The sequence below is a fragment of the Cydia pomonella genome, chromosome 10, assembly GCF_033807575.1.
Source record: "Cydia pomonella isolate Wapato2018A chromosome 10, ilCydPomo1, whole genome shotgun sequence".
NCBI lineage: Eukaryota > Metazoa > Arthropoda > Insecta > Lepidoptera > Tortricidae > Cydia > Cydia pomonella.
In genome coordinates this window covers 16427543-16449893 of record NC_084712.1, presented here as the reverse complement: position 1 = coordinate 16449893, position 22351 = coordinate 16427543, and the positions used below count along the sequence as shown (strand labels likewise).

Below are 22351 nucleotides of genomic sequence, written 5' to 3'. Positions count from 1 at the left end.
TTATTTCATGCAAAAATTCATGGTTATGAAAGGTGTTACATAAAGATTTGGTACATGGTCACCCTGCAAGGGAGAAGGGAGTAACACTTGATTATAGGTACCTACTTTTTTAAGTCATGAAATTACAATGCCTTGTCTATTGGATCGTGACATAGCTACTTAAAAACAATGTACCGTTATGGAACCAAATAATGAATATCATCTACTGCCAAACGTTTTTGACGTGCTCACATATGTCGCACCACCTGTTTAGCTAGTCTAGCGGATCATTGGGGTAGCAATTTGTATTGTTTTATTGGCTAGAGGGGATGGGGGTCTGATGTTTGCCCACTTTAAGGGTACCAACTTAAGGGTGATTTTCGTCCCCCTGTTTTCTATCCTACTTAATGTCATTTATTAAAAGGTTTATAAAGGTAAGGTGCACGTTAGTTTTTCTGAATCGGAATTATAGGAAACTAAATAATAATGTTAAAATGTATATGTATAGAAAAACAAATATATTCATATAACAATATTAAATATGGACGTTTTACTTACTCTAGAAACAATATCGTTACAAAATTCGTATTACACTTTATGGCAATCAGTCTGACACGAGCCAATGAATATCTGAAATTACTAAAATTATAAACAAATATCTATTTAACATTAAAACAATAGCTATTGCTCATGCGCATTTTTTTTAACAGTTCCACTCCTTTCATCCACTTAAGATGATTTTCAGGATAAAATTACCTACTTACAATTTATAAAGTATCATAATGACATTTTATCGAATTTTCTTTAGCCGTTTTTGCCTAAGTAGTTGAGTAATTATCAGACTTAAAACTGCATTGCACTTGATTAACCTAAGAGATAATACGCATAACAATGTTAAATGATACATATTGTTAACATTTTCGGTTATTTACATAGGACATCAGGCCGCCCGTGCCCAGTTCCATGGTTCAGTCTAGGGTAAATGCTCCAGTAACCAGCTAGCACTGTTGATGAGTTGGTCCATCTCGTGCGGCAGCGACGAAAGGGAGTGGTTGTCGTCGTACATGTACACTCTAGAGGCAAATAACAATGAATCATTATTAAGTAAAATAATATAGAGGTATTTCTACAGGCAGGTAGTATAATATGAATTTTTTCAAATGATTTTTACATCTAAGACCTTAATCTGTTAAACAAAAACCATTTTAGGGTTCCGTAGCCAAATGGCAAAAAACGGAACCCTTATGGATTCGTCATGTCCGTCTGTCTGTCCGATTATGTCACAGCCACTTTTTTCCGAAACTATAAGAACTATACTGTTCAAACTTGGTAAGTGATCTATGAACCGCATTAAGATTTTTACACAAAAATAGAAAAAAAAAAAATTTTTGAGTTTCAGTTCTAAGTATGGGGACTTAGAACTGAAACTCAAAATTTTTTTTTTCATCAAACCCATACATATCATTTTTGTCTAAACTGAATAGTTTGCGCGAGAGACATTTCTAAAGTGGTAAAATGTGTCCCCCCCCCCCTGTAACTTCTAAAATAACAGAATGATAAAACTAAAAAAAATATATGATATACATTACCATGCAAACTTCCACCGAAAATTGGTTTGAACGAGATCTAGTAAGTAGTTTTTTTTAATACGTCATAAATGGTACGGAACCCTTCATGGGCGAGTCCGACTCGCACTTGGCCGCTTTTTGTGCGAGCGGTGGGCTCCCGTTTAGAGCGCGTGGCAAAGCAATAATGTCGTTTAAAAAGCTACTGTATCGTGGTGGTTTTAAGGTTCAAATCTATATAATAATATGAGCACTCGCCTACATTGACGTGGTCGATCGTCCTCCATTACCAAAACATTTTACATGTACATAGACTCCCGTCCATAGGCTTTTATAAAAAAAAAAGTGATAACTAAGAGCCTCACCTGGTCTGAACGCCATTAGCCTTCAGCCTCCGAGCCATCTCGAGCCCCTGATAATGTGGGACTCTCTTGTCTCCCTTCCCCAACATGAAAGCCGTGGGGGCTTTAACTTTATGTACGTGGACCAGCGGCGAGCAGCGCCTCATGGTGAGCAGTTCTTCTTCGGAAGGCTGGCCTTTCTCGGTGAAGGGGAAGCCCGCTTCTACTGCACACCTGGATTAACAAAGGGGGTTAACAAGTCGAATAAAAAAGAACTAAAATGCGGTTAAGCTATTCAAGCAATTTAAATTTAACTCCCCAAATCAAAATACACCTCGCGTAGTTGTTATAAGGTAACTTTTAACATGGAATATCACAAATACACTCACTCCCGTAAATTTATATCTTAACAACTTCATTGTCCTTAAGATGAACAATTACATAAATTTATAAATAAATATATGAGGATAATCTTACACAGATCGTCCTAACCCCAAAGTAAGCAAAGCTTGTACTATGGGTCGTCGCCTATGGCGAAGATATCATACGTATACAAGATAAATACATACATAATTAGATATGTTCATAGATAGCATACACAAAATTCCACTATAGAACCTACCGACTGCGCCAAATATATTAATGTATAGCGAGCTGCAAAATTACAAGGACACATTATGAATAAAACTTATTCATAAAATGGCCATACGCTTTTGAAGCTCGCTGTACATACATGCTGTATCATTACATAAGTAATAAATCCAATACGCTTCACCGCCAAACTCACCCATCAGAATTATCAGCATAATGTCCCTTCGTAGCCATATCTATCAAAGGATTCCTCATCACAGCACTCCTAAACATCTCCGGCCACCGCCCAGCTAGATGAGCTACCAGGAATCCCCCATAACTTCCTCCGAGCAGAGAAACGTTATCTACGTTCCTTTCTAGCACTTCGGAGAGAGCGAGAAAGCAGTCGTCGACGTCGATTCGACCGGCGTTGGAGAGTAAGCAGCGGACGCTGGCGTCTCCGTGACCGGTGGAACCTCGGTAGTTTACGCGGAGTGAGGCAAAACCTATGGAATACGGATATAATAGTCGCTTTTTGATACATTGCTTTGAAGTTGTCCTTTTCTTATAAGACTTCTCGTAAACGTTTGGTTGTGTTTTCTCTGAACAAATCTAAATAACGAATCAGAATACAAAATCCCTGTGAACAACATCGTAAGACCTATGGAACAATAATATTAGTGGCAATGGGAGTGGAAAAGTAGACGCACTGACAAACAAATTAAAAACGAGTCACTCAAGAAAACGATCGAACTAAAACCCGCTTCACTCGCGAAGGCAACGCCGTAAAGCCCTGAGAAATAATATTATACTACAAAATATCCTGTACCTAATAAACTCATCAGTCCTACAACTACTAAACAAAACTAGCGACGTTATAACCGGGTTCCGGCTAAATAAACGCAGCGTTGACTGAGAATCAATCACAAAAGTAACAATGGCTTATACTGTGTAAGAGCTTGTGAACTTACCAGTCAGGTTTATCATTAGAGTTGAACATGCTAGCGACAACTATAACCGGATACTGCCCACTCTAACGCACCACTAGAAACCCTCCATGTGAACGATCGGCCAGACATACATATTTTCTTCGCATTTAATGTTACATTTTCTAAGACACATTTACTTATCGACGCAACGTTGACTTTAGCCTGGAATTATCAGTTATAAAGGTGACACCGATCTATAAACTCACCAGTCAGGTATATCACTCGAGTTGAACATGCTAGCGACATCTATAACCGGGTTCCGACTGACAACAGCGCAATAGACATCCGGGTACTGCCCGCTCAGATGTGCCACCAAGAACCCTCCATGCGAACCACCGGCTAAGCATATTTTGTTAGCGTGGACGTTGAACTTTGTAACGGCGTCGTCCGTGGCGAGCTTGCAGTCGAGGACGTCGGCCGCGCCGACGCGGGCGCGCAGGAAGGCCACGGCCCGCTCGCCGGCGCCCACGGAGCCGCGGTAGTTTATCTGGAGCACCGCGAAGCCTGGAATAGGGGATATGCATTTTATGTTACGCCGATGATAGCGTGAATTTTTAATATAACGAGACGTAGACGTAGGTTTAAAGACATGAAACAATTTTGAAAGAAATTTGTAGATTAGTCTTAACCAGAATCAGAATTTAGTTTTGCCAGAGCGTAATAACTTTTTGTAATTTTTTTGGTTCGTATTGTACAGAGTTCTGCTTTCAAAGTCATCACTTTAAGACATCGCGTCAGTAAGTGTAACGATATGAATTAAACAAAGTAATTATTAATAACGTGCTGAATTAATTTATAAAGAAAAATAAAAGTCGTCAGTTTTGAATTATACTCGTGCAGTATGTGAAAGTTCGTTTAATAGGGCCTATACTAATTACCCTTTGAATATACAGTCATATTAAAAATAAACGCTGTATATTATGTGTGCAGTCGTACATTTATTTGGACAGTAGTTTGTGCTAGGCCTTCAAATCGCCTATTGAAAAAAAAACAATACGTTTTTAGGTATTTTGTATCCAAAAAAGAAACCGTATCTAAACAAAAACAAATAAAAGTAAACAAGAAAAGCATGCATATACCCTATTAGGATAAACGGTACAGCGACACCGTTTTATTTAATATGAACATGAACAAGTTCACTTTTAACAGAAACGATAACTAAAGCAATCAACACAAGTAGACAGTACCTGAATCTAAGAGAAATTATGAAACAGTAACTAAACGAAACGGAACGAAGTCTTATCAGAAAAGGACAACACACAAAATAAAGATAATTATTAAAGTCCGTCTATACTCTGTATCTTTAGGTATTTAAATAAAAGTTAACAAAATCTACCCTCTAATGGCTCCTTAAACCAGATCAATTACATGATCAAATAATGTAGGTAAAAGTCAGGTCGTTCAGTAACAGATCCAGGCGATTTTGTATTTGGTTGGTTAACCAATAAATGTTATAACTACCCGAAAATGTTTAAATTGTTTGTTTACTTTTATTTAAATACCTATAGGCTTAACCGATACAGAGTAGAGGTTAAGCCTGTAGTGATAATGTGTCTTTGAAAAGACGTTTTCATGGTGTTGCCATATTGAGACAGACGGCCTCTAGACAAGTTATAAATTATTGCACAAAATACAATTATTCACCATTTAATTAGCATTAAATCGTATTTATTAAGGATTACAAGCAAAATAACCCCAAATGACGGTACATTTACACTTTAGGGTCATTTTTGAGAGTGACAAAAAGTTATAAGAAACTTTATTTCAATGGGTAATGGTCTATTGATAATTTTTGTAGGGATACATAAAAGACAAATTCAACCTAAATCTGTGTATGAGGGTTCATATACACATACAGTATCCAAAAGATAACAACATCATATTGATACCAATATAATAAAGTAAGGACGCTAACCACAAAGAATTTCGTACATTGACCCGCCGTCTCTATCGTACGCGTATATTGCGTATAATTTTCACGCAACTGTTCGGAAATGTGGCAATAGGTTCTCTAAAACCAAGCTGGAAAGTAGGCAATAGCTGTAGCTCCTGAACCACCACTACATGTTTCATTGTTATCATCATCTGTCATTGGTGATCATTGTTATCATCATCTGTCATTGGTGATCATTGTTATCATCATCTGTCATTGGAGATGGTAAAAGGTATTTATTTGGCGCAACTTGTTCGTTCAAAAATAAAATTAGGTCATTTATAGGACCAATTACTTGTTTAAAAAAAAGAAACGTCAAAACCATTCAGTTCATTTTTTATTACAATTATGGCCTGGATGCGAGTCCTTTAAGCCATTCAGTTCACGCTTAAGACGTTTTTACTTTTGTAGTTATTTGTGTTTTTTTAGCAAAACCCCTCCGAACTCAAACTCTAAGTTTAGAGTTGGTTTGAAGCAAACAACAGAAAAACGCCTCTTAAAAGTGATAAAAAACTAAAAAGGCGGGATCGGAATATCGGAGGGTCTGAATTGGACAGTGTAAATTGTGTTTGACTACAAAATACAAGAAACACGTATCTACGCTATAAAAATGAGTTCTTCCAGCGAAGAAAGTATAACGTTCCTGGCAAAAATACATCGCTCTATTTCAACAATTGTCCTCACGCCAATATAAATATTAAATTCTATTAAAGTAGTTACTTATAGTTATGCAAATGTTTTCTTATTTTCTCGCAGTAGTCGTGAAAAGCACTATGTAATGCCTCAGCCGGAAACGCTAAATATAGACTCGTATTATTTACTTCACTAACGTGTCGGCCCTCAAACTCACTCGTCTCGGTTTTCCGGCCTCTCCTACAATGTAATGTACTAAGCGATAGGAAATGGCGGTCCAACATACGAAATTTGTCGTTCTTAGCGTCCTTATTTCAGGCGAAATAAACCTATATATTCCTCATTATATCAGGTAGCAACTCACCCAGCATGTTGAAGAGGGCCGCCTCCAGCGAGTACGCATTCACGAAGCCGGAGTGCGGCCCGCCGTGCGGCCACACGAGCAGCGGCCGCTTGTCCGGCGACTGCGGAGCGAGGTACAGCGATGAAAATGTCTCTGCAAGTAAACAATTTATTTGTGACACAAGTACTGATATGCCGTCGAAATGTTGACTAAATTTCCATATACAAAAATTTGCAATCTAATATTTTTTGGATGGGAGTTGTCTTTTTGTACTTGTATCATAATAGTACATTTTGATTTAAGTGCGCAAGATATTTCAAGGTACATAATGACGTGCATGTCTATCAAACGACGTTTTTAATCCTTTTAACGCCACGCGTATGTATGTTGCTCTGTATGGTACATATCGCTCGCTTAGTGATAAACAGGAACAAGTCTAAAAACGAGAATTGTGGTAAAACGCGTTTAAAGACTTCTTCGTCAGCGCATGACACTTTCCCTAACTTATTTTGTAAACTTTAATTGCATTACGAGTATATCATTGTTTGTGTTATATTTCACATTGTATATAGTAAATTCTTATATATATAATAAAACAAAGTTAATTTCAATATGTTTCATAGCATTTATAAGACCTTAAACAATAAGTTGCAGTTATGTTACGCTTTATTATGAAATGAAATACGATGTTTAAATTTTAAAAAGGCTCAGTTCCTAAAGATGCTATTATGTACTACTATATATATGCATATTATGTACTAAGTATCTATCAGACCAATTCGAACGTTGTCAGTGTACGTTTAGAATTATATTTGAATCATATTTTTTAGTTTTTTATTTATTTATTACTATTAAGTAAGTAAGTCAATGTTCTTTATTACACCAATAATTAGACATTTTACATGCATGTAAGACTACAATATTCTTAAAAAAACCTAATACCAGGTAACAACAAGCGGTCTTAATATAATATATTGTATCTTAACATAGTATATAAAATTTAGTTTACTAATTGTTACCGATTTTTTAGTTACCGTACATTTCGCTCGAACCTGTTTACATGTTTTGGCGCAAACGATACGCACGATATTCAAATATCATTCTATCATTATGATGTCAGTGTACGTTCGAATTGGCCTGTATGAGATTTATGAATGATGAGCCTAATATATATGATAATTGTTTTTACAGTACATATGGGGCTACTTTATAGCACTAGTGCGAGAAGTAGCATATTATGTTACTGTGTCGAACATTTAAAGGGCCATATGTACTGTAAAACGTTGTACGATACATGTGCGAATAGGTAATTCGCAACTCGTGTCGATTTAAAACACTCCCTTCGGTCGTGTTTTAATTTATCGCCACTCGTTTCGAATTTCCTATTTTTCGCACTTGTATCGTAATGTACTATTATTTAAATTTTAAGGTAATGCTCTACTTACTGACGGCATCATCCGTGTTCTCGTGCTTATGGCTCAGGTAGTGTATGGTAGAGCTGGCTAGCGATTCTGGGACCTTCACTGCTTCGCTTACGACGTTCCACTTTATCTCGCCTTCCTTTCCTGCGCCTGGCAATTTGCCCACGTATAACTGCAAAAGTATGACATTGTGCGATAGTCTGTCTTATCCTCGTATGTCCCAATGTGCATTACAATGTACATGACTTGAACCCCAAATAGCCGAAAGGAATAGTGCCATACATTAGAACGGGACAGCATGATTCGTCCCTGAATCGCTGTCAAGCTTCAGTTTTGTAGGAAGTGTAATTTCTGTACGGTAGTACTATTATTTATTCTGTGGTGGTCAAAAAGCTTAGTTTCAAACCTCGTTCGTGCCGTAGAGGAGATAAAAATCGTCCCCGAAAAGTATGCAAATAGTTGATTCATGACTTTCTCAGGATCCTTATCATACAAAGTCAAGAGCTTAACCGCTTGAACTACAAGAGGCAAAATTTGCCAACCGAAAAACATCCTTCGAAGTTTGATTATCTTTGCTAACCCTATATCGCGTCAGTGGGATTGGGTTAAGTAAAAACTGGTTTACCTGTGCCGGTGTCTGCATGTCGGAGAAAGAAGCGAGGATAACATCGTTCTTCACATCCAGCACAGAGAGTGAACCTTGGCGGGAGTCGGGGCTGGATATCTCGGCTACCTTGCCGCTTTCTGAAGAAAATAATAGAATTATGTTGCTTTATAAGTAATTCACAAAGTTATCTCGGAATTAATATTATGTAAGTAAATTTTGGAAATGGAAACAATTTTACCAGATAATAGACAAAGGAATAATTAACGCATCAAATATTTCAAATATTGTACTCAGCTAATTGTAACTGAAGATCTACTTACATCGGCTACCAAATGCAGCGACTATACTATGCACCACTTTACCTAGACCAGCCGTTCTCTATGGTTGATACACACTCTAAAAGGCTTATTACATCTATCCTGCCAATCCTGCCATCGGACGTCTAAGAATCGGCGGCGACGTCGGTGCCGACGCCGGGCCCGATGCCTCTCGTAAGGGTCGTTTTCCGTTTCACGAAATATCAGCACATCATTTGCAATATACAAAAATAATAATAATTCAACTGCAAAAACATTTAACAATTTTGGCAATTCGAGACAATTTATTTTTTAGATTTCAAATATTGTTGAACGATGTTATTTCTTGAAACGGAAACCGATTTAACGCAGGCCCGGCGTCGGCTACGACCGTAAACCCGACGGCAGAATGGATGTAATAAGCCCTTAACTTGAATCACATAGTGTTGTTAATTGCTATTATAGGGACCGTGCGCGTTGGAGGGTCTGCCATCTTGTGGCCTGAATCGGAACCATAAACATGCACATTTACACGTCACGTGTTTTCTTGTGCATAGTAGGTTCTGCCATCTTGTGGGCTACATCGGAACAACAAACATCAAATTTACGCCTCGCGCCAAAAATCTGACGGCTCCTGTGCTGCCTCCTACAGTTCATGCACGTTCCCTATTCTAACACAGATGTCGCTTTTATGGCAGTGTATTTTTCTAGCAAGGCTATATTTACTTCTGTAGTTAAGAAGTCTAACAGACCAACACGTAAAAGCCCTCAAAATGACAACTCACCAATATCAACAGTATAGGTTTTCACGTCACACACGCTGGGCGTACTAAACACGATCCTGGAACCATCTTTGGTGAAGCAGTTCTTGGGAAGTCTCTGGTTGTATAGCCCGTAGAATGGCTTGTTCTGGGCTGTGGCGATTTCCGTCTGTACTATATCTATTATTGGTGATACTTCGGTCTGAAACAACCATATTTCATTCAGATTATTTTAATGTCTCTCTCAGCTGTAGACCTTGCGAACCCCCGTGACTCTTCCATTTTAAAAAAATATCATAAAATATTCTGTACACTTAGACAACTATTTATTCTAAGTGTTGCCCTCAAATACCACTCAATACTTTACCATAATAGACAACATGTAACTCATGTAAGAAATAATTGTCGTAGAGCGTTCTAAGGATTTATTATAAATATACGGTCCATTGGAAGAAGATCCAATGGACCGTATATTTATAATAAATTTAATAAAATACTAAATATATATGACAAAACTAAAAGGGAATGCACACACACACACACACACACACACACACACACTCACACGCACACGCCCGCGCCCACGCACGCACGCACACACACGCACACACACACACACACACACACACACACACACACACACACACACACACACACACACACACACACACACACACACACACACACACACACACACGCACGCATGTTTACATTTACAAGTTAAATTTTTCAGTACTAAGGACAGCGAACGAAAAAAACATAGAAGACTAATCTCAAACAAAATATCAGCGTAAAAGTGGCCCCACTATTAAAACACGCAGTACTCATAACGGACCAATTGCAACTCGTCGACGTTGACGTCTTGTTTTCAACGACGAAACTGCGTTTGACCATGATTAGTCAATTTAAACCACCCAAACTACGATTGGTGTATTATAAAATAAGGCGCTGTGATTGGCTGTAGCATTGACACTTGAAAATACATGACAATGGAAACCAACTCCACGTAGACGGTTTCATGCGATATAGAACGTTTTAAATGCTATATTTTGTATGATAATTTGTTATTTTATTTTAAAGAGTAAATATATATAGGCTTATTATTTGTTCGTTTGTCGCACGTGTTTAAAGGCAATTAAGCCTCCGAACCAATTAATACATTGTATCGTTCATGCAGAAATTCGTATTGAACACGTCGTCGTAGAAACAGTTTGCATGGGAATGGGAAAATATCATTATTGTTTTTACTATTTTCTTTGTGGGGCCTACTCCACATCAAAGTACGCAAACAAAACAGAGTCACAAAACCTTTTTCGGGTGGAACCACTCACGACAGCCGACAACATGGCGGCGCGCGGGCTGGCAACCGTTGCTAGACCGCCGGTAACGCGTGCGCCGCGCCGCCCGCATCTGTCATCAGTGTTAGGGCTCCTCTACACGATGGCCCAGCGTAGGCCAGTCCAAGGGACGCAGCTATGCGGTGAAATGAGATAGCAATATCACTTGCTCCCTCTAACGCATAAATGCGTCCCTAGGACTGGCCTACGCTGGGCCATCATGTAGAGGAGCCATTACCTACGTCACGGAATCGATCGCTCGCACATCGTCAACGCCAGTTAAATCCTATCCGCGTACTTAACTAGTATAGCTTATCGTGATACTAACCTATGGATTCACGGACTAATATAAATGGTATGGTGCATGAACCTAACTAGTGTTTCGGTGAACTGTGTGTGCCTGTGCTAACCGCTTGTGTTTAATACTAACTTAAATAATAATAACTTTTTAACTGTATTTCGAACATTACATATTGTTTATTAAGTGCGTGCATTATTATTTACGATCCACGTAGGTTTAACACCCACACTTGCATTCTTTCCATATTTTTTCACCATTCAAACCGTCCCTGGACCTAGAAATATTGCAATACCAAAATTAGCCAAATCGGTCCAGCCTACCGCGAATTTAACGAAAAGTTATAAATAGCAGCGAGATCTTTACTTTACTTTACTTTACTTAGTAAAAATGTACCTACACATAAAAAAGCGCCACCTACAACGACGATTCGTATTTACTATCACGAATTTAAATTGTCAAAATAACAACCTGAACAAATTTAAAATGTAATAAAGTTTCTTAATATCAACGATTGTTTAAAATGCATAACATCATCCCCATATAAAGCCTGTTGTGATCAAGAGAAATCAAAATAATATGATCCTAGCTAAACTATACGTGAAAAGTAATCCCATATTGTTTCCAGTGTTTGTTGGAACGACTAGCACATCATTTATCCGCACAATAAGGCATATTTCTTTTATTAAAGATATAATTTTAATACTTCTTACTACGACTGTGACAACGGGCCGCCATTTGCGAACTAAATAGCTCCGCGGCACAAAGTTGACGCCCCGCCCGCTTCGGCACAATATGTGTGGGGTCATTTTGCAGAGCTAGTTCGTCATCTATGTTTATTATCAATCGCTGACTAAGGATACTAAATGCTTTTAAATTTTTATCTAAAATTGTATAAATAAAACATCTGCAACTAAATTTTTGGGGAGGAGCGCTGTTTACCTTAAAGTACAGGTTATACCTATTTAGGAAGCAGATTTTCTAATTTAAGGAAATCTATGTAATTTGATGTTTATGAAATAAAATTCATTCATTCAGTCTAATTTGTCGAACCTACTCACGAAATTTCACAAGAATGGGTCGGTACCTGTAGAGGAGAACCTTCGCTCCACGAGCAAACCAATTCGCGACCGAACCAAGGAGCGATTGGTCGAGGTGAATGAAACCAAAGGTCTGACCTGGCCTTTCCTCTTGACGAGGAGCGCGTGGCACGCGTGGTGCGCGCCGCCGGCCGCGCGCTGCAGCCACGCCAGCGCGCCGGCGGGCGCGAGGCGGGGCGAGCGCACCGCCTCGCCCTCCGCGGACAGTTTAGCTGTAAAATGTGGAATATCAATAAACTCGAGACATTCATACGGGCAGAAAATAATCGTTATAGCTTTGGCAGCTCCCAAAATTCAAAAATGTATTCTGCAAGTAGGCTCTTTTACAAGTCAATACAACATTTATAGTAACAATTGAGTAACATCATATAGTGACATGAAAAATACATAAAACATTTGTAAATACAACGGAGATGTATCTCTATGGTTAAAAATACATTACATCTGGGGATGTAAAAGGTCCCTATAATGTCTTCTTCTTCTTCCTCGCGCTATCCTGGCATTTTGCCGCGGCTCATTGGAGTCTGGGGTCCGCTTGGCAAGTAATCCCTAGAATTGGCGTAGGCACTAATAGTTTTTACGTAAGCGACTGCCATCTGACCTTCCAACCCAAAGGGTAAACTAGGCCTTATTGGGATTAGTCCAGTTTTCTCACGATGTTTTCCTTCACCGAAAAGCGACTGATGAATATCAAATGATATTTCGTACGTAAGTCCCGAAAAACTCACTCGGGGTTGGAACCCGCGACCTCCGGATTGCAAGTCGCACGCTCTTACCGCTAGACCACCAGCGCTTATTTGAAAAGGTCCCCAATATCAGAGTATTAATACTAATAAGATTTGGAAGTGTAAAGTCTCTCAAAGTGTCAAAATGAAAATTAGACTAGATCAATCAATCGCATCTAGACTGTTAAGCTAGCAGTCTCATAAACTAATGCTACAGAATACATATCTAGTATATATCAAGCCAAGTATATTATACAATATTACAGAGAGGTATTGTCTCCATAGTTAATATATTAAGTTTGGAGATGTACAAGGCCCCCTTGGTCTAAGAAAGATAATAATACCGATTATTAAGATTTGGAGGTGTAAAGGCTCTCCAAGTGTCAAAGAATTAAACAATAAAAAAGTATATGAAATACATGAAATTAACCCCTTACTAGGCAATATGGTTCAATGAAATATATCAAGCTAAACAGAGACAGATGATGGTCAATATTCCTGTGCAGCTTCAGTAAAATACGCCAATAAAGTTCCAGTGCACTATTGTCGATACTTACTGAGCTGGCCGTCCAAGGTCAAGTCGAAGATGAAGCTGGGTCGATTGGTGCAGAAGATGAGGCCGAGACGTCGAGGCTCCGTCTCCCAAGCCACGCCCACAACGCTTTTCCCATCTGGGGCGAAGCGCACCTTTAAACATACCAGATTTGTACTATGTACCATGTACCTATAACGTATTGCATTGATGACGTCGTAAGCGAGAATCAGAAGGGAAGCGATGGAACTTAAGTCGATTCCTTGACCTAGAGAAGTGAGTTCGGCTATAGACAAATCAAATTACTTTTTTTTATATCTACATAACAGCATCACACGCGATTACAAAAGTGATCCGGTTTTTAAATAAAATGACCATCGCGGTCCGTTTCTACTTGAGTTTATTAAATAAGTAAAAAAATAAAATAGGTCCGGATCCGGGACGCCATACGGTGACCCCTGCTTAAAATAAAGATCAACATGTGGTATAACTTTAATACCTGGCCTGGACAACAACTTTCAGGCAGCCCCTCCAGCACGCTGAAGGCTTCAGACTCGATCTTACACACTACGACCACAGAGAGGTGCTTGCCGACCAACTGCTCGCCCCAGTCTTGTTTGTACACGTACTCTTCACCCTGAAATGCAAACAGATAGAACTCGTTCTCAAGGCAGGTGTCTTATCGGTGGCGATTGGCAGTGAGTATTCTCTTAAAAAAAGTAGGTAGCTACTCGCCGGCCGGTAAAAATGTCAATCGGTAATCGCTTTATCGCCCCTCGGACAGCTGTGACATCCATGTGTGATAATGATACGCCTGATCAAAAGTAACGTAACGTCACGTGTGACAGTCTGGTAAAGTTTTCTTATCAAATATTTCAATACTGAAATTGTAAATCAGCTTTGCCCAGCTTCTTCTTTGTCCAATTATCTAAGAGGTACATGTGTGTTTAAATTTCAAAAACTTAACTTATTTAGTTTTTGAACTGTTAAATTTAAGTCCTGTTACAGTACCTAACATATTTATGAATTAGATAAGTAGGTACTATGAGTACCTTTTTCGGCGCAGGATCGCCTCCGCCAGATTTGGACGCATCTTCAACTTTACTCCTCTTGATATAAGGTTCAGATTTCTTCAACTTTCTTTCAGCAACGTAAACTACTGCCGATTCGTCCTGGGACCAATCCAAGCTACCAAATTCGGCTGGAAGACAATACCAATAGTAAGGCGAATGGTACGGCCAACATGGCATTTCAAAGTTTCACTTCTGGGCTAGCACCAACAAACCAAATCATGCCACAAACCATTATAAACCACAATAATTTTGATGTGTGATTAGTTCGGTAATAGGTCACACTATCTAGTTCTGATAAATATTATCAAAAATGTGTGGTTTCACACTTACACACCACACTTAATATTGAAAAATCTTTTTTGTAAGTAAGTAGATAAATCTGATATTAAAATAGATATTGTCAAAAAACAAGACTATTCAGTTCTCTCCCAGATTTTTTTAGTCAAATGGCATTAGCTTTGGTAAAAACTATTACACCAATTCATGAGATTTTTGCCATGAAGCCTTAAGGTCGTTAGCGAGCAGTGACAAAAAGTGAGAACAAGACACTGATTTAAACTTTCACGATTTATACACATTATTAATAATTTTACACATGCGATTAAGTCCTGTTTTATAATGAATAGCGAGAACAAGGCCAGGACAATGGTGATTTAACATTATAAAACTTACAGTCAGCATAAACATCTCCATGTATATCCAACGCAGTGAGGTCGATACAGTTAGTCAGGCCAGCATTCAGCCTCCAAATTTCCAAGTATTGCTTCTTAGTGTCTTTGTTGTCTTTTTCCTCGCGGATCACCGCTTTGAAAGTCTCTTTTGGTGACACAGCCGATAGAAGCCTGTCAATTGAGAAAATTTGATATACTGTGTATATGTTCATTTGTGGGCATTTATTTGAGAAATGAGTACAGATATTTGGTTCTGAGTCATGGGTGTTTTCTATGTATTTTAAAATTTATGTATCATATATATCATTGTTGGAATACCCATAGCACAAGCCTTCTTGAGCTTACTGTGGGGCTTAGCCATTTGTGTAAGAATGTCCAATATTTATTTATAAAAAATAAATTAATAAATATATGTGTTTCTCTTTATCCTGTGTGGAATGACCCTATACACAATTATGTTACTATGAATATCTGATTACAAGAAGCAAAAAAAACATATACAAGTCATATCATGATTATAATTACTAAAAGTCACAATTTCATACATGATATTCGTAAAACAATATTCCAACCTACATACAATGCAAACAATAGTGCCACATTTTGTCTCAGCAAATAATATTCAGTTTACATTTGCTTATAATGAGTTTTATCTCTATGTAATATTTGCACAATGAATAGCTAAAGTGAGCTCATATATTGTACAGTGCCACATTCTACATGATTTGAACTGTTATATTATAACTTCGTGTCTGATACAGTTTCATTCAAGTATATAATACAACTACAGTAACTAAGAATATTTATCCTGCAAAATAAATTCAATTGCCAGTAGGCAGGTCCACACAGAATGAACCATCTGGTGAAAAAATTACTTAGGTAGTGAAGCAGCTTGGTATGTGTAGACGTGCCTAAATCAAGGCTTTGTGGTTAAACATGTGTTTGCCTAAGGCGAGTCACGGTAACATGGACCAAGCTGCTTAGCAGGGCCAATTCTATAACTGTTACCCTATACAATGCAATGAATTGAAATCATTAGACCTAGTCAAATGATACTTACTCATTACTTATATCCACTCCGTAATCAGTTCTAGATATAACATTCAAATTATCATCCAACACATAGTTGTACAGATATTTGCTGTTCTTGCCTTTGTCAATGTTTCGTACAGACTGCACACTGGTAATCTTATTGGCTGCATTATTTAATCTGCCTCCAGCAACATTAGGGATTTTAGATAATGTTTTGTATGCATTTACTATTGTCTCAATCTGAAAAATAAATATCAAGGTAAATATTATATGCAACCATGCAACGGAGCTGGCAAAACTGTGGCATAAGACAGCTTTATGTTAGGGTTGCAATTATGATGAACCATTTTGCTTAAACTTAATTGTTTGTAATATTAATAAAATTGAATGAGAACTTTATTAACTCTCTTCCTATATAACCTGGTTTAATTTACTGTCAAAGAACATAAATTAGTATGTCAGTATAAAATACATTACAATGTGTTATTTTGTTTATGAAATCACATTTTTTTCCATATTTCTTTTAAATAATAAATTTGTTCATAGTAGTGACCAACAACTGTCACCGCTTTGCTAGCTTGGTTACGGGTATGGGTGGAAGGTAATTTAACCCTTTTCCAGGCTGCACTAATCTACAAGGATTTCCAAAAAAAAACATATATTCTAATTAATCCAGCTTTGATGATTCATTTGAAGGCAAGTCACATTTTCCGAAAGTGCAATCTAATTTGAACCTTAAATCGGAATATTAAAGATGAAATTCTATTGGCGCGTATGTGGTCGATAAATCGTACTAAGCCTGGAAAAGGGTTAAAATAAAAACAAATGATACCTACTCGCCTTTAATGCTATATTCAAATAATACCTACTTGCCTTTAATGCTATTTCTTAGTCACAATATATTTAAACCGGACTGGGACAAGGTTTGGACTTAGGGCTGAGAGGAACAAAAATATGCTTATTAATAAAGCGATCACACGAAAGATTTTAGGTTATGTTTACCCAAGACAACAAAGTATTTATAAAACTGTCGCATCTAATATTAATTCAGAAATGTATTGGTAAAATGCTGAACAATTGTACCATTCAATTATTACGTTTACATACAGAATATGACTCCCCGAATTAAACTAAGATATTTATATTTTACTTAACTATTGGATAAATTCAATTAGAACTCAGAGATCGTTACTTACCTGGGAAGACATTTTCAACATTACACGAACACTAAAGGTATAAATAAATACTGTGTGTTAGTGGCAATGATAATGATAAAACTGGCTTTGTAACAAAGTACGGAAGCCAGCTGTGAACCTAACTGCCAGCCGGCTGTCAAAACAATGACAACAAATAGAACGCAGCACAAGAATAGGTATTTATTCCGTGTTCCATAACAAAAATCATTATGCTTGTTTCCGAAACGAACAAAACGCTGCACGCGCGGCAATTTAAATGTTTAATAAAAACATTTTTAGGTTACAGTTATTATTTTAATTTTTATTGTGAAATAAAAACCCTGGGTGCATTGGGGTTATTTAGTAAACATGCTAATTTCTTTTTTTTTCCAAAGTTATTTTTACTATGGGCAGACAGGTCGTTAAGGTATTTTACATGCGTCTTTTGAAAGATTTTGTTTTACTGTTGCACGTTTTTTACAAAACACGAGATCTCAATTAGATGCGAGTAACTTTATAGGTCTACCAATGAACTCAGGCGGTTGGTAAAGAAGTTGTGCGGAGGAGAAGGTAGCTTAGTTTTGGGACTAAAACTAGTTTATTTATTACATTTTTACGTACTTTACATGATACAAACCAGCTTCGTGCAGCTTTGTATCTTCGCTGACGCTCGGTCAATTAATAGCTTCTTACTAACCCACATAGTTAAACGGTAGTTTTTAGCAAGTAACGGTCTCTCGTAATCAAATCGAATAGCTGTAGTTGTAGATATATTTGACGTTTTCAACCAAAAGGTTTGCAACCACATTGTCGGTTGTCGATAAGGTTGATTTCAAATAAGCTACCTATATGGTAATGGCGTCTTATTGACCACCGAACATAAGTAGCCTTTTGGTTAAAAATCGCACATATATATGTATATATATAGGAAAACATGTACCTTACCTACACACCTACAGGAAGCATACCTTGGCGAACACGGCAACGCGTCGCCGCGCCGCGCCGCTCGATACGCGCGGCGCGCGCGTACCGCGCGTCGCCCCTCGCCCCATTGCCACAATACCAGCCCTTTAAACAACACCCTGCCGCTTCCCGGTGAAAATAACAAATAAGAATTAGAAAATTAGAATATAATAACCTGCTACAGTTCAGTCCATTCCAGTGTCTTTATTCGAGTCAAGAAGATAACCGTAGGACGTAGGTAAGTTACTTAAATAATACGCAGGTACTTATTCATTGAAGAATATTTGGAACTGAAATTCAATACCTGTTAAACTATAATACCATTAATCAAATTAATTAATTAGGTATCTAACTATTTTTAGTTTAATTAACATTTACTTGTAAAAATAAAACGATTTTGTATTCCCGCGCTTTTGTTATTTTTAATTGGTTGTGACCGCGGAGTTTTTCTTTTCAGCCAGCACATGAAAGATGAATGAACTGGATTTGATCAAGGAGGTCGAGAAACGGCCGATTTTGTACGACAAATCGGTCAGTGGGTTCAATAAAACAAAACTCAGGGATGATGCCTGGAAAGAAGTCCAAGAGGCACTCAATGTGTCAGGTATCTACTTTTGAACAATTTGTTAGGTATCTTTAAAACTTTTTTTCTCCATGTCCAGCCAGCAAAACTATTAGCTTAGCATATATTCAGCTAGCTTAGCTTATCAATATGTTCATACTTATGCAGGATGCAGGGGTGTTGTGGTGGCGCGCCAAATAAATTCGCGTAGGCAAGCCGCTGCCAACTTGGCTTTTCTTTTTTCATGAGCTGTAGGAAAAGTACTTATCTAACCGTTGGGAAGTTAGGCAAGTTGGTGGGAATTAAGTTCTGCGGACGTCCCGCCACTGCTACGTAGGTACTTTAGTATATTTTAATAACAAAACTTCCGAGAGACACAGACTTATTAAATATATTTTAAAAACCGGGTACACTCCTCGATACAGAGTGAAACAAACATGTAGAGCGTTGTTCGACTTAAAATACGTGAGTGATCCGTTTTTTAATACTTTAGTATAAGTATTAATATAGTTAAAGTATTCTTTGTTTATTATAAGTATTTCGCCAATCTGAACCAACTGCCAAACATTTTTCATTTTGAAGATTGTCAAACAAATCAAATCTGTAATTAATTAAGACTAGCAACTTGTTCAACATCGGTCTTTTATATACAGCTGAAGCTGAGTGTAAGAAACGTTGGCGATCCCTGCGCGACTCCTTCATTAAACTGCAAAGAACTCACGGAGGCCGGACTCGGTGGCCATACCACCAAGCCATGCGGTTCCTTCTGCCCCATCTGGACCCCAACCATAGCAGGTAGGTATCATCCAAACACAACGTTCAGAATCAGAATTGTGTATTACACTCATGTTAGTATACAGTTCTATAAAATTACTTAATTCAGTTCCACATGAACCCTGTAAGGGTATAGTAATATTAGTAATATTCTTAACACTAACTTATGAGATAAGAGATAACATGCATCATAGGCATAAGCCAATTAGAAAGGGTTGGTATATAATTTATATTGTTATTTTTATTTATGTATTTTTGTGGCCATGCCTAAAAGGCTTTTATGGATCATCTGTAGAGTTTGGTGTGGCTAGTCTAGTTTTAGGTCGTGGGTGGGCCAGTCGCGAGTATTGAGGAAAGAGGTTTCCATTATTTTTTACGAATAAACAAACTTCCAATATGCTTTCCAATTGATGAATAATTACAAGGATTCTGAATATTCTAACACAATGTTTTTGTAATATAAAAAGATTGTTCACACTTGGACTATTTCCCCGCAGTATAATTCCATATTGTAACCAAGAGTGAGCATAGGCTTAGTATGCATTTGTGGCTATTTTTATGTTAGTACATTTTTTTAGGTGATATAGTGCATAAAGGAAGCTACTTCATAGTCAATGTTAATACTCAAAAATACAGTTGAACTTATTGATTCTGTTTTATTATTGTCGTTAGAGTATTAATAGAGTAGTAAACCTTTTCAAAGCGAACATTAGCTTTTGAAAAGGTTTAAATTGTATAATTTTCGTTTTTTGTAAAGTTTACTTGTAAGTTGTGGTCACTAAACCAAGTTACAAGTTGCAACTTCTTCTATGTGGTAGATTTTTAATCGCTGTTCATGTTTTGTTCGTTTTAGCATGATATAATAAAAGAAATATCGTCAGCAAACAAGAATGTATGAAGAAAACCAGTCATGAGCATTTCCTATTATGCCTATAATATAGGCTATATATTTTAGTTTTACAGTAGGACGCTGTCTTTTTGATTTCATTGTATGAAATCCAAAATCAACAATAATCGTTCTTTCACCGGTCTCCCTCATTGAAGTCGGTTATTTTTTTCTTAAAAATTAGTTATATATTATGTTATACCTAACTCGGTCGTAAGCCTTCCTCATATATAGAATATATCTAGTACGTCTTACTGTAAAACTATACACTTTTACTCAGTTAAAATGGAGGAGACTCACGGAGGTCGGAGGATGGAGTCAGGAGTGGGCCCTTTTTATAACAGTCCTTCCCTAGATATGATCAGTATTTGCCTAGATATGGGCCGTAGACCTCAACTCACCAATTTCAAGCGGAACCACGACGGATGTTGAACGCATTAGCCATATCATCTGTGCCAACGTTAAGGAGGAGCACCTTACTGTGATCAAGATATAGCTCAAAATCGAATAGAATCTAATCGATTCTAGGTAAAGTCCGACCAGAAATATATGATCATTGTCAAGAGGGCGCTGTTATTCTCATGTAATGCATGTATCGAGTGATAGATCAGTTTAGTATGAAAATTTTAGTTCCAATGACATTCCGCAATATGGCTTTAAGTTCCCAGCAGAATATTAGGCAGTAAACAATCTATGACGCAATCTTAACAGTACGCCCTGTTTAACTGATGAATACAAAATATATACCTGTACTATATGTCCTGTTGTAATGTAAAACGTTAAAAAACATACCTAAAGCATTTTTATGGGTCCGACGGCTGTAACGCGAAACCCTACTGTCTCTGTCAGTCAATCCCAGAAAATGTATCACTAATAAAATAAAGCATTAATTTAAGAAGTTATTTGTACAAAAATCGCCATATGACTAATTATTCGCATCACAATTTCAGTTCATCAAAAAAAGAAGATGACTCAGACACGGAAGAAGAGCGCCGCCCTCAACAGTCTCTCCCCGACCTGACCTTCCAAGACAAGTTCGAGTATGACGACGAGCAGCCAGCACCCAAAAAGGCTCGCCTCAACTCCTCAGAGGAAGAACCACAGAGAACTGACCCAGACGAACTATTCCTCTTCAGCTGCGCGCCCATTTTAAAGAGATTAAACTCGAAACAAAACGCGGCAGCGCGCTTGAAAATCTTACAAGTTCTGTATGAGGCAGAATTCGGGAGTCAGATGGAAATGCCGTACGTTACGACAACTGAAAATGGGTTGGGGATTATCGATGGTGTTGAATAATTTATTATAAGGTTTTAAATTAAGTATACATAAACTTTGAAAGTGCTAAACCATAAGAATTCAGTGATCTCAATACAGAAATGTCACAGTAACATTTGTGATATGCCTCAGAATGAAGAATGGTCATAGTCCTTTTGATCTGATAAAAGGAATATCCTTTTGATACCTACTTACATAAATTGTAATACATTCACAGTTTGACGACCACTTTCCCACTTGTAAAGTTTGTGTTAAGTAAATTGTGTAATGACTAGAATTGTTAAATTACAGCTTAAATACATTTTTAAAGTGAGTGCAATTATATTTAACGTTACTTTTTTTTAAAGACCTTTCTTTACTCCTCAAAAGAATTACTAAGAGCCGATCTTAATAATATTCCTCTGAGCTCTGTAGTTATGCACGAGAAAAAATATAGGGCAATAAAAACTATTGAATTGTTTGCTCAATTAAAATCGAAAGGCATTCAATTTATTACATCATCAGATCATC

At 37.5% G+C, this 22351-nt stretch overlaps 2 protein-coding genes across 4 annotated transcripts; one reads left to right on the top strand and one right to left on the bottom strand.

Moving 5' to 3' along the window:
* Positions 1–474: 474 nt before the first annotated feature.
* Positions 475–17537, bottom strand: LOC133522286 (acylamino-acid-releasing enzyme-like). Of its 2 annotated transcripts, none has more exons than XM_061857564.1 (14): positions 17403–17537; positions 16235–16446; positions 15176–15345; positions 14483–14631; positions 13930–14067; positions 13456–13585; positions 12252–12385; positions 9463–9640; positions 8400–8518; positions 7799–7946; positions 6375–6506; positions 3651–3948; positions 1910–2119; positions 475–1052 (listed from the first exon to the last, which is right to left on the bottom strand). In XM_061857564.1, the coding sequence occupies exons 1-14, from the start codon at positions 17421–17423 to the stop codon at positions 953–955; spliced, it is 2139 nt and encodes a 712-aa protein (XP_061713548.1). In that variant the 5' UTR covers positions 17424–17537; the 3' UTR covers positions 475–952. The 2 variants fall into 2 exon arrangements, with proteins under 2 accessions (XP_061713548.1, XP_061713549.1); XM_061857565.1 differs by lacking the exon at positions 3651–3948 and adding an exon at positions 2673–2961.
* Positions 17446–22181, top strand: LOC133522288 (transcription factor Adf-1-like). 2 transcript variants are annotated; one of them, XM_061857567.1, is made up of 5 exons: positions 17446–17578; positions 18341–18582; positions 18802–18948; positions 19560–19701; positions 21517–22181. In XM_061857567.1, the coding sequence occupies exons 3-5, from the start codon at positions 18816–18818 to the stop codon at positions 21860–21862; spliced, it is 621 nt and encodes a 206-aa protein (XP_061713551.1). In that variant the 5' UTR covers positions 17446–17578; positions 18341–18582; positions 18802–18815; the 3' UTR covers positions 21863–22181. The 2 variants fall into 2 exon arrangements, with proteins under 2 accessions (XP_061713551.1, XP_061713550.1); XM_061857566.1 differs by lacking the exon at positions 17446–17578 and having other exon boundaries at positions 18164–18582.
* Positions 22182–22351: the final 170 nt, after the last annotated feature.